This window comes from Bos mutus, chromosome 1 (assembly GCF_027580195.1).
Source record: "Bos mutus isolate GX-2022 chromosome 1, NWIPB_WYAK_1.1, whole genome shotgun sequence".
NCBI lineage: Eukaryota > Metazoa > Chordata > Mammalia > Artiodactyla > Bovidae > Bos > Bos mutus.
In genome coordinates, this window is record NC_091617.1 from 117873520 (window position 1) to 117891026 (window position 17507).

At 38.6% G+C, this 17507-nt stretch overlaps 2 protein-coding genes across 5 annotated transcripts in view; one reads left to right on the forward strand and one right to left on the reverse strand.

Moving 5' to 3' along the window:
- CP (ceruloplasmin) overlaps positions 1 to 11767 on the forward strand; it is a 60011-nt gene extending 48244 nt beyond the window's left edge. Inside the window, exons 19-20 of the mRNA XM_070374813.1 lie at positions 7266 to 7370; positions 11579 to 11767. Of these exons, the coding sequence (XP_070230914.1) occupies positions 7266 to 7369 (104 nt within the window). The 3' untranslated portion in view covers position 7370; positions 11579 to 11767. The remainder of the gene's footprint in view (positions 1 to 7265; positions 7371 to 11578) is intronic.
- HPS3 (HPS3 biogenesis of lysosomal organelles complex 2 subunit 1) overlaps positions 395 to 17507 on the reverse strand; it is a 41070-nt gene continuing 23957 nt past the window's right edge. Inside the window, exons 9-17 of one of the 4 annotated variants that reach the window (XM_005902438.3) lie at positions 15929 to 16110; positions 14694 to 14874; positions 13271 to 13504; positions 12102 to 12287; positions 11576 to 11764; positions 10104 to 10211; positions 6198 to 6404; positions 5554 to 5644; positions 395 to 1214 (exon numbers count right to left, since the gene is read on the reverse strand). In XM_005902438.3, coding sequence (XP_005902500.2) covers positions 1087 to 1214; positions 5554 to 5644; positions 6198 to 6404; positions 10104 to 10211; positions 11576 to 11764; positions 12102 to 12287; positions 13271 to 13504; positions 14694 to 14874; positions 15929 to 16110 — 1506 coding nt within the window. In that variant the 3' untranslated portion in view covers positions 395 to 1086. Of the gene's footprint in view, positions 1215 to 5553; positions 5649 to 6197; positions 6405 to 10103; positions 10212 to 11575; positions 11765 to 12101; positions 12288 to 13270; positions 13505 to 14693; positions 14875 to 15928; positions 16111 to 17507 lie in introns of those variants that run through there. The other 3 variants (XR_011464903.1, XR_011464904.1, XR_011464905.1) reach the window with 3 other exon arrangements.

Consider the following 17507-nt stretch of genomic DNA (forward strand, 5'->3'; position numbering starts at 1 on the left):
CAACTAACACTTTCAAAGCTGTTAAAATTTTTTATTTTTTAGTTAAAAAAATTTTTAAATAAAATAAAACAAGATTTAAAATGTCTTAAAAATAAAATATTTATATTTAAACATTTAAAAATAAAGTGTTCCCTATCTGAATTTTGTGAACCCTTGAAGTCAAAAGGATGTTAACCTGGAACTGGAAAAAGACAGAGTTGAGAAATAATCTATAAATTAAATTCTGGTAAAAACAAACACTGCCATCATAAGAAAAGTTTTCATAATATAGTTGTAGAAACACCAAGTGAGTAGCATTTTCGCCCAGTCTTAACTAAAGTCAAGCACACAATCAGTGAGCTGAACTTGGACTCAAAATTGTTGAATAAGAAGCTAAAAAAAGAAGACACAGGTCTTTATATTTCTTTATTTTTCACATACACTCTAGCTAAAAGAGCAAGAGTACACATCAACAAAAAATGGAAACAAAACTTTGACTGAAAGACATGCATTCAACAAATTACATAAGTAGCCAGACAAGAAGAAAGTCAGCTTTGTAAACTTTTATTTCATTTGATTCAGAGAAACTCAGCATGAGCTTTGAAAGTAACAAGAAAATAAAGTTTGATATCTTTTACCGTGGGAAAACAATAAAATCTTTCTCAAGGAAAATTATTGTTTTTTAAAAGTGACACAGTAGAAAAATCTGGAAAAATCAAGAAGGTTGAGTTCTGGACTGCTTGGAATGACATTCTTTTGAATACACTTACAAACTGTTTTGTGTTCCTGGGACGAAAAAGACTGTCGTGGCTCCAACCACAGTAAACTGACGTTTCTTGGTATAAAAGTCAGCCTCTACCTTTAAAAATATATGCTTTCTTTGAGGGAATTCCAATGTCTTGTAGCTTTTTTTACATTCTGGACAATTAAATGGACTCAGGTCATAAATTATGAAATTAGTAATAACACTGAGGTAAGTAGACTGAAAGCATTTGCAGTATATGTACATATTCAATATAAAAATCCTTTATATATATAGTTTATATGGCATTCAGCTTTTCAAGATTCAGTGTCATGTGCCATTGTGGTACACTTCAAATGATACTTTCAAGTCAATGATTTCTTTCGACTGCAGTAAAGAAGATACGGCAAGAAAAACGCTGCAGTGCCATCTTCTGGGAGGACGTTTAAGAAATCCCTTAGTTCTAGTTCCACAGCAACGACTGACAGTGTTTCTGTTTGTAAGAAAGAATATCTGAGTTAGAACTGAGATTCTGCCTTTCACCCAACTCTCTTATCACTCAACCAGTGAGAAGCTAATTCAGGTGGCAAAATGTTATAACTATGGTAAGAGAGAGGGAAAAAAAACAGTCTTTTAAATCTAAAAATGCTTTACAGTTCTAACAATTTACTCTCTCTAGAATCATTTATAGGAAAATACAATCAACTGAACACTGTTTTTAATGTTAAGACTATACTGCAGCTCCTTTATAGACTGTCTGCGTGGCGCTAGTGGTAAAGAACCTGTCTGCCAGTGCAGGAGACTCAAGAGACATGGGTTCGATCCCTGGGTTGGGAAGATCCGCTGGAGTAGGAAATGGCAACCCACCACAGTATTCTTGCCTGGGAAATTCCATGGACAGAGGAGCCTGGCGGGCTACAGTCCATGGGGTCACAAAGAGTCAGACACGACTAAGCATGCATGCATGCACACACGCGTACGTACACACGCGAACACACACACACACACACACAGGGCATTAACTGTTAGATGAAAGTGAAAGTGAAAGTCAAGCTGCTCAGTTGTGTCCCACTCTTTGTGACCTCATGGACTACAGCCTACCAGGCTCCTTTGTCCATGGAATTTTCCAGGCAAGAGTACTGGAGTGGGTTGCCATTTCTTTCTCCAGGGGATTGTGCCCACCCAGGGATCGAACCCAGGTCTCCCGCATTGTGGGTAGGCACTTTACCGTTTGAGCTATGTGGGAAGCCCTAACTGTTAGATGCCATTTTCCTAAATCTGTTCCTCTCTATTGGGATTTTCATGTTAATAAGCATAAATCTGTTTTCAAGACTATTTACTTTTTTTCTCAAACTGCAAAATGTGTTATAATGAATATTAAATATTAAGGAAATTGGTAAACATTTTTACAAAGGTAACTAATTTTACGACTCTATTTTTCTTGATACACGCCCTCTGCTGGGAAGAAAAGGGAATGACATTTAAGAACAATGTTTCTAAACCTTCTGCAGTGCCATTCTCTGATTTTTATATGCCTACCACTTATCCTATTTGCAGAGTAACTGAAATATAAAAATTTCTGGTCAGGTATGTGTGGGTCCATTCAGAGCCAGCTGTCCAATATACACAAGCTAAATCACCCCTTACACAAAGGAATGACATGCTCTTGTTGCTAAAAAGTTAGTGAATGGTATGACAGGAACATGTGAAAAAGATCCCTGGCTCTGGAATCAAGGCAGACTTGGGCAGGGATCACTCTTCAACTTACGCCCTGGGTGACTCTGAGAAGGTCACACTCCTGAGTCTCAGATTCCTCATCTATCATGCAGTGGTACCACCTACTAGCTTCTGGAGTCCGTAGAGAATTATTTTAAAGACAATGATGCAATCTGACATACTGACATGAAATAGAATCTTAATAAACAATAACTACTAACTTGCAAAACACATGAATTATCAACACTTTCCTATTAAACTAGTTTATTTGGTCTAAATGTGGAACCTGTAAGAATAACCTACATATATAAAAACTGATTTGGGAACCACTGTAATTATAGAGCCAACAAAAATCTTGCCACTGCCCTATTCTCCTCTTCTGCCAATTAGTGAGGGGCTTATGCAGGTTAGGACTTCCTGGGTGGCTCAGATGGTAAAGAATCTGCCTGCAGTACAGGAGACCTGGGTTCGATCCCTGGGTTGGGAAGATTCCCCTGGAGGATGGCATGGCAACCCACTCCAGTATTTTTTGGGGGGCTTCCCTGGTGGCTCAGACGGTAAAGTGTCTGCCTACAATGCGAGAGACCCAGGTTTGATCCCTGGGTCGGGAAGATCCCCTGGAGAAGGAAATGGCACCCCACTCCAGTACTCTTGCCTGGAAAATCCCATGGACTGATAAGCCTGGTAAGCTACAGTCCATGGGGTCACAAAGAGCTGGACACGACTGAGCGACTTCACTTGTCACTTCACTTATACAGGTTACAAGAACAAGGTCAATATCATAAATCCGTACAGTACTTTAAATCCTCCAGTGTGTCTAGAAAATGTGTGTTGAATGTTGAAAATGGTTATCTCTGGCTAGTAGAATTTAAAATGACTTTTTAAACTTCATAGTTCACTACAGTGCTAGAACTTTTACTAAGAAGTACAGTTCACTGACTCAAAAATAGTAATAAGTATTTCCTTGAAACAAATTAAGCCAATCACTAACCCCATTTTTAGTGGCTCTGTTTTAGTGCAATGGTTCTCAACAACTACAGTTTTGCCCCACCCCCAGGGACATCTGGTAATGGCTGGAGACATTTCTATTTCACCTGGGCAAGTGTTACTGGTATTTAGTGGGTAGAGGCCAGGGATGCTGGTAACATCCTAAAATGCACAGGAGATACCTACACACAAATTATCTGGTCCAAGATGTCAGTACTGACAAGGCTGAGAAATGCTGCATTAGAAAGCAAGAAATCCAAGCTAAGTATATTGGTGGTGGTTTATTATATTAAACTTTATATATCTATATTACATTTATATTAAACATTTATTATATTATATTAATAATAGTATATTATTAATATATAAATCCATGATCTCCATCTCAACCATACCATCTTGCAATTTTTGCCTAGTATTTTACTCCATAGTCAGTCTTGAACTTCTCATTAGTCCCAGGCACTTAAAAAACTGGTTTGCTTCAGGCTTACTCAGTAAATAGAAGGCTTGGAACTCACCTCCAATTCTAACTCCAATCCTGGTCTCTTCTAGATATACCACAGGTGCCAACATAAAGACAACCCCCTCCTCCCCAATAAAAATGGACTTGAGGTTATTCAGGTGTCTTCCCTTCAAATAAGTATCTAGTTAGAGACTCTTCCTATGGAGAAGCACATTGCTGGCAAGTAAAGTGTAACATGAAAAATGTTAAAACATGATTCCAGCTCTGAAGGTATTACAATCTGATAAAGGTAAATTGTACACAGCACTTAGTTCTGTGAGCCACACATACACTATATGCACATGTGTGTGAACACACACATATTAAAGATACAGAAAAATGAACATGGGGAGGAATGACTATGCGTAAGTTACGGGTAGAGAGTTTGTGAATGTGGATCAGAAAAGGAAGAAGGAAGAGTCTTGCCTAAGATAATGACACTACTGGGGTATGAAGATGTGAGGTATCTGCTCCAGAAAGAGATCCACCAACAAGAATAATCAGCTCAAAATTATGTGATAAATCTGATGCAGATGGGACTGGGCAATCAAACACCTGACACTGCTACCTTCCAAAAATGAAAATATCACACAGACAGATGGGTAGGACAAGTAGCATAAACATTCCTCATCTTCCCAGTCACAAACATACACCTTTAATTAAATGAGGATCTCCAGAAACCACCATCCAATGGCCACTAGCTTTGCCTAACACTCAAAGTCAGTGACCTCAGCTGGAAAATACAATTCCCACACTGTCAACTTCTAATATTTTAGGCACATTGGTATCGATAGAACCATACCTTTGTCATCAAGCCAACCATTAACAAGTGATATTAACACATAAGAGAAGAGAAACAAGACCATATAGCTATCAGTATTTATAAATGACTACAAATTATAAAAATTCAAACAGTAACTACCTTTGCTATACAATACTGTGTAATTTAGAGATACTAAGCTTCTAAATCTTTGAGAAACTTGTCATTCCTCAGTACTTGCTTATAACTACAACTAATAATAAATAATCTTAATTTCCGCATGAAGTAAATTAAGCACCCAGATCATTAAAACAAAATGGACTTGTCTTAATGGCTATTCCAATTCTTAAAATACTGAGGCTGTGAGTTTCTCTATGATAAACTGTTAAGTGTTTGAAAAAATTAACTTAGAGGAATCAGCTCTAGAGCTCAAAGTGAAGTGAAGTGAAGTCTCTCAGTCGTGTCCAAGTCTTTGCGAACCGCATGGACTGTAGCCTACCAGGCTCCTCAGTCCATGGAAACTTCCCAGGCAAGAGTACTGGAGTGGGTTGCCATTTCCTTCTCCAGGGTATCTTCCCGACCCAGGGATCACACCCGGGTCTCGTGCACTGCAGGCAGACGCTTTACCGTCTAAGCCACCAGGGAAGCCCAGGGAAGAGCTAAAAAAGATAAATGAATATCAAATGTGGTGAAACGGAAGCATATGAACATTAAAGGTAAGCTCTCCAGGTAATTCTCAGACCCTCAAGCTCAGACCCTCTTCACCATACTTGAGAATCACATAAAATACATGAGAAAGCAAGGTTTCAGCAAATTACAGAAATGAAGACTCTCAAATTTATAATCAAGCAAAAAAGATTATTTTACCTTTTAGTGATGATAAGTAAAGTTGATATTTCTCTCCACCACATTTTATTCTCTGACAAAGTTCAGGCAGCAGTTTTTTCCACCACAAAGTCTATCTTGGGAAAAAATGAGTACTTTTAAAGTTTGATGCATTTTATACTCAGATTTCTAACAGGAAGAAAAAGATTGTGCAAGGAAGCACAGGGCAAAAATACATCAACTTGGTTAAGGCAAAGACTTTGTTCAAAGTCTTCTGCTTAAACTATAACGTAAGTCAGATTTTTACCTTGAAAATCTTAACAATATGTATACTGTACATATATATGTATACCACTATAAAATCAAAAACTCTTCTAATCTTAAAGACCAGATAACCCACAAAGGATTTTCTCATCATTCATTATGTTTTCAAAATCTTCAGATAATAGGGGACTTCGTCTCCAAACAACAGATTTTTAGTGAAGATAACATACCAGCACAATACATGTTAACAGCCTCTAATAGTACTCAAAACATGTAACCTATTAAACATACATGCTCTTCTGACCCACATAGTCCTGTGAGGTTGGACTGGCATAATCTGTCCCCATTTTGCAGAGAAGGCAACAAAATTATCATTTGATTATCAGAGATAAAGACTAAAAAACATAATCTGAAAAGCATACCCGATTCTCTTCTTTCAGCTCATGATTAGCATACGGGATGACTGCCTCCGGGCATCTCTCTAACAGCCTGTCTATGCACTGGTCATACTCTTTCAAACGCGTATGACACAGAACATGGACACTGAGGCCAGCAACAGTATCTTCTGAGAGTGGCTCCAAGAATGGAACGATGGAAGCTATGTCAAATGAAGGACCACATATAAGAGACTATGAACAGAAAAGTGAAATGTTATGGAATGAGGCACCCAAAAAACTAAAGCACAACATACCAGAACACAATTTTTTAAAAAAAATCTCACTTGTCAAAAAAAGAAAAAAACATGCAATTTTAGAGCACATGCTTGCTTTGAGTGGACTGCGTACTTAAATGAATGGGAAAGCTTTAAGACTTTATCCCAAGGACATAATCAACATGGTGGTCAAGATTTATGTCCAATGATGTTTAACTCAAGAATATCCATAATACTGAAAAACTAGAAGAAATCTAAACATTCATCAAGAAGTGATGAGTAAATAAATTATGGTACATTCAAATGATGGAATATTTTGTAGCTATCAAAACTGTTTTCAAAGGCAGTTAAGGACAAAATGCTGCTCATGATCAAATCAGTTAAAAAAAATACAAAATTATATTCAAAGCATGATCAATTTTGTAAAATCTACATAGGTACATGCCTTTGGAAGAGCATCAAAATTTGAAATAGAAACCAGTTCACTGCAGAGAAGGACAACGTCCACTTTTGCTTTCTTTTTCACACTTTCCAAGGTTTCTATAATACGCATGCACCATATAAAAACCAAAAATAAAATTTAACACTTAAGAAACCTAAGCAAACTAAGAACTAATAATCTGTATCAATACCATTTGCTGCAAGCTAAATGACTTAGAGCAGCTGTTATTTCAGTATTCAGAACGTGACCAACATTTTACTTTTAAGCATTTAAACTACTAATATTAATACTACTTTTGATTATACCACCAAAATAATCTCCGCTTCCCCTTTATTCTGGATAAAAATGAAATGGTCATATCCTGATTTTCTCCTTCTTTTATCCTTTTTACTACAGCATCTTCTCAGACTCACAGGAGAATGTGGAACATGAACTATCCATTTACAGTCAGCATTATGATTTTACTCCAAATATCTATCAAAGAATGGCTAGGAGAATAAGGTTGGTCTGTTTCCTTCCTGCAATATTCACTTTCATCTCAATAATTTTCTGACAGTAACGTAGCAAATATGAAATAAGATGATTAAAGTGAAATGAGTCAAAGCTTGGTACAAAATGGGTTACCCAGGAACTTTTAGATATTGAATCCATATCATCAAGAAGTTTAAAAATAAGAAACACCAGACACAGAATTCCCTGGAGGTCTAGTGGTGCGTCCACTGAGGGGACACAGGTTTGATTCCTGGTTGGGGAATTAAGACCCTGCAACTGCAAGATGTGGCCAAAAAACAAAAAACCACCAGACAACCAGACATGTATCACTGGATAAAAAATGGCCCACAGGTTACTACGACTCTTTAAAATATTCAATGTTGTCTGCTCCTCACCAGTGTGTTCCTTTTTCCCTCCCCAATATTGGAAATGGACTCTCTACCCTCAACACAGGCACTATTTATTCCCTTTTCTGATCTCCTTGGGACTGGAATTTACAGAATTCTCTACACAATCATACCTGTGGCTCCAAGAGGAGGGAAATGGCAAAAAGGTGAGGGGAGGGGACCAGGACAATTCTGGTAAAAGGCAGGCATTTACTAGCTACCGTGTTCTAAACATAGTAGTGCTTTTTTTTTTTTTTTGATAGATTTATAGATTGTTTTTATATTAATTTTTGCACAAATATACTATTACAATGTTTTTTGAGGACAAGAGACAGAGACATATTAAATCTGTGTGGTGGTGGTGAGCTGGTGGGTAGAGGGAAGTCAGACAATTTTGAAAAAGCTCTTTAGGTGATTCTGAACCTCCTCATTCCGAGGTAAGAAGAGACGAGATCTTTTTGTTTCTTGATAGTTCTTTTTTTCTAAATGACAAGATTGATTGATTGACCCCAGATAATTTAGAAAAGAGTTAGAGTTAGGAAAAGGATTTAGAAAAATTTAGGCTAACAACCTTCTATCCTGTATCAGTAAAGACTCCCTTTTAAATACTTTAAAATGGATTCTAAAGGTCAATGAATTATACTTTTTCAAGCATAGATTTTAACTATGCTTTGAAGCTTTATAGGGGATACTTAATAGCACATATTATGACTTTAAATATATAATTAACACATATATTCTAGGAGGGCAAGGTCTTGCCTGCCTCATTCAAGGCTATACATCAATCACATGTTTATGATCTAGGAATATTTGTGGAATGAACACATCTGAGATTTAGCCCTCAGCAGCCTCTGTATCATAAGGGTACTAGAGATAAGAATCTGCAAGAATCTTCTTTGGTAATTTTTTTAAAAGCGTAAGTAATTCTCTATCTGGAGACATCATAGGCTGACTAGAGGCTAAGACTAAGCAATATGGTCTCTTGAGTTTCCCTTCCTGACCTCCACTCCCAATTTGACATTTTGGTTTCGAAAAGCAGTAACTACACTTACACCAAGTTCCCAGCATAAATCAGGGGTTGCAAAAAGCCTAACGAGGCCAAACCAGATGACGAAAATGTACAGAGGCAGCTGGGTATAAGGAAAATGGACGCCAGACACTCCGCCTCTGGACCAGGGAGACTGGAGACGACCGTGGCAGCCAGGACTGTGCGAGCCTGCGTAAGGGGGGAAACCACGAGGGGCTCCAGCCCACAGGCCTCAGGCAGTGAGGGCCCAGGATTACAGCTGAATCGAAGTGCTGCTGAGTTTTTCAAAGAGAAACTTGAAACTCAACACTTCTTCATTTGAGATCTCAACTTTCACATGTTAGCAGGTACACTGGGCAGACCAAACACAACAGATGTGAGCATTATGTTCAGTCCTCAGGCCACTGACTCCATCAAATACAATCCCGTACACTTGCAGCCCAGCCCCACCCACCAAGTCAGATGTGGACTTCAGTTCTCACTTTCAGTCAAAACACTGTCGAGGTCAGAATTCTTGCAGCATGGGCTACATTCTCTTGATCATATTTCTTACTTTAAAAAAAGTCTGGGGCACATGTGTGCCCGTGGCTGATCTGTGTCAATGTGTGGCAGGGGCCGCCACAGGGTTGTGAAGTGACTCTCCTCCAATTAAAATAAATTAATTAATTACAAAAAAAAATCTGGGACTTCCCTGGTGGTCCAGTGGCTAAGCTCCAAGCTCCCAGCGCAGGAGCCTGAGTTCGAACCCTGGTTAGGGAACTAGATCCCACATGCCACAAGAAGACTGAAGATACCACGTGCTGCAACTAAGATCCATGTAGCCCGATATATAAATTAATAAATATTTGGGGAAAAAAATCCTTTAAGGAACCAGATGAGCTGGCCACTTTAATCTATTTCCTATAAGATAGATAGGAGTGCTTGGCTTGGGCTAGAGGCCTAAACTGTATGAGTGAACGCTAAAATTTTAAAAATTAATTAATTAAATTAAAAAAAAAAGTGAATCACAATGAAAACACCACGAAGCATTTGCCATACTTTCATTTCACAAAGCATTTTCAAGCACATCCTGAAAATGAGGCAAGACTGTCACAGGACTCGGTGAAGTTCCTCACCCACCCACCAGCAACAAAACCAGCCTTCCCGTCAGCAGTTTCAGGCAGAAGCAGCAGGAATTCCCTGCAGGGCTGCTGAGGATGCCTCACTGTAGATTCTGTCACCCAAACTATACACTCTCAGTTAACAGGACAACTGGGAGTGCACCAAATTTAACTCCTATACTATATTATAATATACAAATTGATAAGAAAAAGCAGCATCTTTATTTACCTGTAATTTTGAAAGGTCTTCCATATAATTTTTGTCGACTAAGGATTCGGATGAGATTAAGACATTAACCCATGGATTGATTAAGCCATAATGACTACAGGTATTTATCTAAAATGTAAAAGAAATTTATTATAAACAAAGTACAATAAAACAAGGTTTTCTTCATCTATCCCACAAAAAGAAAGCAGTCTCCAACTTTCTGCTGTGTCTCAAAATTAGTTATACATTTTCTTGGGAATGGGATGAAAGTCTGAGAATGTATTCCCCTGGGAAATGTTTCAGCCTTGGTGCTTCTTAATGAACAAATCTTTACTAAATATTTCCTAATATTTTAACTTTCAAAAGAGTGCAAAGAGACAGTGTCTAACAAAAAGGGTAATACTTCTTTTAAGCTAATTACATTTAAAAAAAGTTAATAAGGGCCTGACATGGTGGTCCAGTGGTTAAGACTCCGTGCTTCCACTGCAGGGAGCACAGGTTCAATCCATGATCAGGCAAGTTCTGCATGCCATGCAGCGTCGCCAAAAAAACCCAAAAAAGTTAACAGTAACATTGAAAATGATTTTTATTTCTACTACTTTCCTTGGGAGGTAAAACCTCTTCCATAAGTTCTGAAGAGAATTCCCATAAAGACTCCCTTATTCAAGAAAATCCACATTAGCCTTGCATCCATAAGGGGTAAAGGGACTCCCTGGGGTGAGGAGACCAGGAAGCGTAAGAGCAGAGTTGTCAGAGCGGCTCAGACTGCAAAAGAGCTCTAGACTGTGCAGCTGACAGGAAGTGGGAGTCTAGGGAGGAAGTCTCTCTCCCACAGGCCTTCTGCAGTTCCTCTCCCAGCAGGGAGGTCGGCAGGTGTCTCTTCTCTCATGTTCTATTTCATGACCATCACCTACGGGAGTGCAGATGGGTTTCGGGGAAAGCCCTATTCCCCACACTTTGGCTACTGAGGCACCACTACAAGGAAGTAATAAAGAAGTGGTAGGAGGCGCTCCTTAGAATATAAAGTTTCAAATGTGGATGTCACTTACAGGCAAATTACAGGTGTGTTTTTAACTCCTGCTTAAAGAAAGAATCTGGTAGAACTTCCCTGGTGGTATAGTGGATACAGATCAGCCTGCAGTGCAGCGGACATGGGTTTGATCTCCAGTCCAGGAAGATTCCACATACCATGGAGCAACTAAGTCCACGCACCACAACTATTGAGCCTGCGCTCTAGAGCACGTGCTCCGCAACAAGAGGTGCCACTGCAGTGAGAATCCCCTATAGTGCAACAAGAAAGCAGCCCGTGCTTTCTGCAATTAGAGCAAATACGCACACAGCAATGAAGATCCAGGGCGACAAAAAATAAAATTAAATAAATAACAAAATTTAAGAGTCTGGTAATATTACGTTTGATGTTATACTGTTAAAAATAAGTGTCATTATCATAATGTGTATAAAGTTTGATTCACTGTAGTATTCCATTATCTTACCAGGTCCTCTGATGTTCTCAATGGTGTGGTGTCAGGAGGCTGCCTCTTCGATAATCTCCAGATGTACTGTGATGTGAGCTTGAAAAAAAGTTCCTGAAGCACCACATCTGGGAGACAGGCTACCAGCTGAGCTTCCCAAAAGTCCACTAAGAGCTGAGGGATCGTGTCTCCATCTTTACCACAAAGCACCTTGAGAACAGTGAAACAAGCCCCTATGGCTCAGATAAATATAGCACTGATCAAGTTACAGCTGGTCTGAAAAGCACTCCATCACACGGGCCATGTGTTCAACAATTTATCCACTAGCATTAGTGACGTGGAAAAAGCCAATTTAAACATTTCAACATACTCCAGGTTGCATGAACAGAATTTTTCAAGAAACATTTTTTTAACCTGTACTTTTTTAAGTGGTTATGTGTAAGTCTGGTATTTCAATAAACAATGAAAACTTGCTTGTCTTATTCTATTCCTCACTTCCCACCAACTTCATCAGGCCATCCAAAATAACACGTTCAAAGGGACAAACCTTAAAGAAGGAATCTGCTTCTTCTATTCCAATTTTGTTGTTCTTCTGTAAGGCCAGGACTGAAGCAACAAGCAATCCAGGCTGAGTCTCCTTCAAGTGAACTGCAAACTCAGTTGGAACAATCTGTCCTTTCCTCTGCTGAATCAATAGCCGAGGTTCCAGAATGAAGCCACATACCAACTTCATCTTCAGATTAAAAAAACAAAATTTAGGAACAGAATATACATTGCATTCATCTTGGAAATACATGCTACTGCATTCAAGAATCACTGATAAGCCATTAACAATTTATTGTAATCTCAGTTTTTAATTACAAAGACAATTCTAAGGACATCATTAATAACTGTCTTCTAGAAGTTATTATTACATAGTTAAGCATCAAAGTGTCAAATATTATAGACAGCTTTAAATTTAGGTCTACCTAGGATTCTTCAAAATTATGAAAATTCATCTTCCTAGAATTCTACTCTTCAAAGTAGAGGACATCTCAGTGTTGACTTGCTCTCCTCACCATAACAAAATGTGCCATTTGTACAGCAATAAAGAACTTCTGCTCTTCCTGGTTACACCTGAGAGATAAGTACTCAACTAATGTCACTTCTTCATTTCTTCCTCGACTGATTAACTTCTTTGGCTCATGTCCCTACATGGCCACTCTTCCAGGGGGAAGCCACCTTTTCTTTGATACACCATTCAAATGCCTAATCTTTCACAGTTATTTGTGATCTTCCCAAGGGCAGGCTATTTCTGCAACTGCTGGACACCTGAGGCTCAAGGTTAACATCCCACTTGCTGTACTTGAATATACACCACTGTTCTGTTTTTAGGGACACACCCCACACCTCCTCAAGCCAGGTCACACTGTCAGCTTAGGGCAGAGCCCATATGCTCTTCATTACCAAGCACTGTACTCTGAATAAATCTGACACTAAGTTGAAAAGTCTTTGGATACCCCTAGCTACCATTTATCATTTATTATTCTTTCTCATTTCCAAATCCAAAGCCCACGCACTCCCACTTTGGGTCACTTCCTTTTAATATAATATTAAGTCTATTTTCCTTTACCACTAAGGAAAAATGAGCTACACAGAAGCCAGAAAAAAGATAAACACCTCAGGACCACTGGGTCCTACGTTAGCTGGCTATTAATACTAGGTACGGCGCCATACCTCTGAATGGCTTTTCATTTCATTCCTGTGCATGTCAAGATCTCCCATTTTCAAAGCCATTGCTGCCTTGGCCAATGTCACTAAAACTGATGAAAATCCAGAAGTATCCAGCTTCCTTAAATATTTTATGGCAGTTAAAGGATCAATATTCTTCATAGAAGGACTACAGAGAATATGTGGCAGTTGCTTCGGCTCAGCCGCATAAAACATCTGAACTACTTTTGCTGATAATTCCTTTGGTGAGCAAAGTGAGAAATAAAAGGTCAGTCAGCCAATAGAAAGCAACAAAATCTGCAAAAAAAAAAAAGGATAAAAAAGCAAGATACAACATTCCAATTAATATAAAATTTCACACTATGTTTTGATTTAAAAAGAGAGTTGATGATAGCATGGGAGATCTGAGGTGACCTAACATGATCTCTTTGTACCAAGTTGTGGTCAGTATTTCTAATACTAACAGGTGTTCAGAAGAAAACAAATACTGGATTAAATTCCACTCCAAAGTCCGTTATACAAAATTACTACTTAGTACAAAATATATTTAATATACAAAAATAATATTTATAGAAGAAAATTTCATTTCTCTTAAAACCTTAAAATATTTGGAATCACAATACCCAATTCTGCATATTTGTATTCAACTATTTAAAAATACATGAAAGGGAGGACGTCCCTGGTGGTACAGCAGATAAGAATCCACCTGCCAATTCAGGGGACACAGGTTCAATCCCCGGTCTGGGAAGATCCCACATGCTGTGGAGCACCTAAAAGCTCATGCACCACAACTACTAAAGCCCGTGCTCCGGAGACCAAGAGCTGCAACTGACGCCCGGGCACCCAAGAGCCTGCGCTCCACGAGAGAAACCACCACCATGAGAAGGCCACGTACCACAACAAAGGGTAGCCTCTGTACAGTGCAACGAGAGAAAGCCTGCACAGGAACAAAGACCCAGAACCACCGAAAAATAAAAAATACATGAGGGGCTAAAAACAATCCTTAAAAACGTCTGAAGGTTGCTGGGCCAGGATTTTATAAAAAAGTTTTAGACACTTGGAGAGAGGAGCAACTAGGGTTTTGTAAAGGGCTGTGGATGAGAAGAAGGCAGGCAAGGCCCAGGTTCTCTGCCATTCTTCTAAAGACATGCCACTGTCACACGGGCAGGTCACTCAACCACAGTGGCCCGCATCTCCCTGTCTATGTAATGAGAAAGTATGAGAAGATGATTCTAAGTTCTTTTTCAAGCTGTAATTCTATGAGCATTATTAATGAAGAAAAAGTGCACCCTAGTTACCTTTTTTAGAAAAAAAAGACTATACTACCAATGAAAATACTTGGAACTTAATTTTTAAAACAGAATTGCATAAAAAGCTAAAGTGAAAAGTTAAAAATACTAGATCTAACTAAGCAGGAAGTTGTATTCACTTCACTTAATTCTTCATCCAGGTTTTCATAAAGTGAATGATTAATGTAGAAGATTAATCCCCGCTCGTATTTCTGTGGTCCATCCTCTACTGCCCAGTCCACTCGGTTCAAAACTTCCGCCATAGACAAACCAGACATCTTATAGTATGGCAAGGCAAGGTGGGAATGCTGGGTTTCAAGCCTAAAGGGAAGGAAGTGGGAAAAACAAAACCCTCAGATTTGTCAATTTTAGGTTTGGATGTCTAACACATTTGATAATAAACCAGATCATGCTTTCCAGAAGACACAAATACTTTTCTGTGGCCAATAAGAGCTGGAACAAATTCCTAAGTTTTGTTCTGCAAAGTCATTCTAATTAATGTAGCTTCTTTTTGCTTACTTATAATAAAATCAGAGAAACAAGTGAATTTTAATATTCATAATGCAGTTCTACAAGAATGGTGTTTATAAGCAGGAAAGTGTTAGTTGCTCAGTCACGTCCAACTCTGTGTGACCTCATGGACTATAGCCCTCCAGGCTCCTCTGTCCATGAAATTCTCCAGGCAAGAATACTGGAGTGGGTAGCCATTCCCTTCTCCAGGGCATCTTCCTGACCCAGGGACTGAACCTGGGTCTCCTACACTACAGGCAGATTCTTTACCATCTGAGCCACCAGGGGAAGACCATAAGTAGGAAAAGCCTTTCATTAATTTATAATGACTCCCGTGGTTCAAGTAAGCCTTTAAAACAATTATATTAAAAAAAATTGTAAAGATCATTCTCAAAAACAGAAATCATTATTCTTCCTAGTGTCCTTTTCTGACATTATAAAACCATTGATTACTACGATTAAAACCACAGACTGTCCAACTAGGATCTCTCCCTCAAAGCTAACAGGCAATAGATGAGTAATACAGTTGTCTCAGGTATTTTAACTGGTCATGCCCTACCACCTCCCAAAGGCCTAAAAAGAAACTTCAAATTTCTAAATTAACTGATGGGAGACACAAACACTGCTCATCTAATAAACTGTAAGTCCTTGAGTAGGAACAGGTCATGTTTATCTCTCTAAGCTTAGCATGGTACCTGGCACACAGGATGTGCTCAACAAGTGCTAAGGAATAAATGAATAAATAAATCACAGCCCCTCATGTGTCCTCCCATTTGTCAGGTAACTGCCAGAAGTGGAAAAGTTGGTAAGTTACACCTGAAGCTCAGGTGGCTTCTTTAGCGAGCTTCCAAGCAGCATCACCAACCTGCTGTAGCAGTCGCCAAGGTGCCCACAGCTTTCTTTAAATGCTTCTAAAAGCTCTGCCTTTTCTCCAGGTTCCAGCTGACTGGCATCCATCAGGGCCGCTCTCACTAATAGGTGAGCCTCACTGAGAAGGTGGATGCAACTCTGGGTTTTTGCAGTCTTGTAGGCGTTACTGTAGTCTACCTAACACACAAAGAAGGCAAGCAGTTCATGATGCTGAAGACATCGCCCCAAAGTTTCCCAGGTCTGCAAGTCGTTTTATAAAGTTACTATCTGAACACATTAAATCCTAAGAAATAAAAAGTGGTTATTTACCATTCTGATAAGGCTTAGCTAAAGTGGCTTTCTTCTCCCCCACAACCAGTTTATGGTATGAGCCAGTTTATAAACATACAATAGTATGAGCCAGTTTATCACATACATGATTGTAAATACTCTGTTACACAATGCTAACCATCAGAGAAAGCACAATTAGTACTATAATACTAATGATACTGTTAACTCAGCAATAATTTGATCACAATTTGATACAGCTAATGAACATATCTGAAAGACTTAACTATTTTTAAAGTTCTATGATTTAAATCCTTCTCAAATTTAGATTAAGCATCCTTCCTTTATCTTAGTTTCAATTGGTGAATTTAGATTCTGCTGCATCTAATTCTATAACTCAGTGGGCTTATACAAATTTTCACTAGCTAATCTGAGTCAATCAGTATTTTTAGACTCCAATAGGCAAATCATCTGGATGATGTCTAAGACTTTCAATTAAATAAGACTGAAAACACAGGACAAAGCTGATAAATTATCAGCATTAAAATGCCAGGGACAAATCAGGCAAAACCTTCACCTGATGACCAAAATGAACATTACTGGTGAAGGACAAATGAATATTCTGCACCTCCCCATGTGAAACTCTGAGAAAGATACAACATCATCTACATAGAGTTCTGGCCCAAATCTTTGTGACCCATGGACTGCAGCCCGCCTGGCTCCTCTATCTGGAATTCTCCAGGCAAGAATATTGGAGGAGGTAACCATTCCCTTCTCCAGGGACGCCCCTGACCCAAGAATCAAAGCTGGGTCTCCTGCATGGCAGGCAGATTCTTTACTGTCTGAGTCACCAGGGAACCCAGCCAAGAACACATAACCTCAATCTAATCATGAGAAAAGAAAAAAAATGAAATGAAATGAAAAAATAAATGTTTAAAAGGTAGAGGAGGAGAAATATTTTTCAAAACTATCTGTTATAAAACAAAGAGTGAAATCTAAAAATGCAACAATATAGTGAAAAAACAAAAAAGAAACAGTCTTACAGATGCAGAGAACAAACTGGTGGTTACCAGTGGGGGAAGGAAAAGATAAAGGAGTAAGAGTAAGAGGTACAAACTACTACATATAAAATAAATAAGCTACAAGAATATTCTGGACTACACAGGGAATATAGCCAACATTTTATAATAATTATAAATAGGCTATAACCTTTAAAATTGTGAATCACTATGTTTAGACCTGTAACTTACAATATTGGACATTAACTATACTTCAACAACAACAAAAAGAAAACAAGAAAAGTTTTT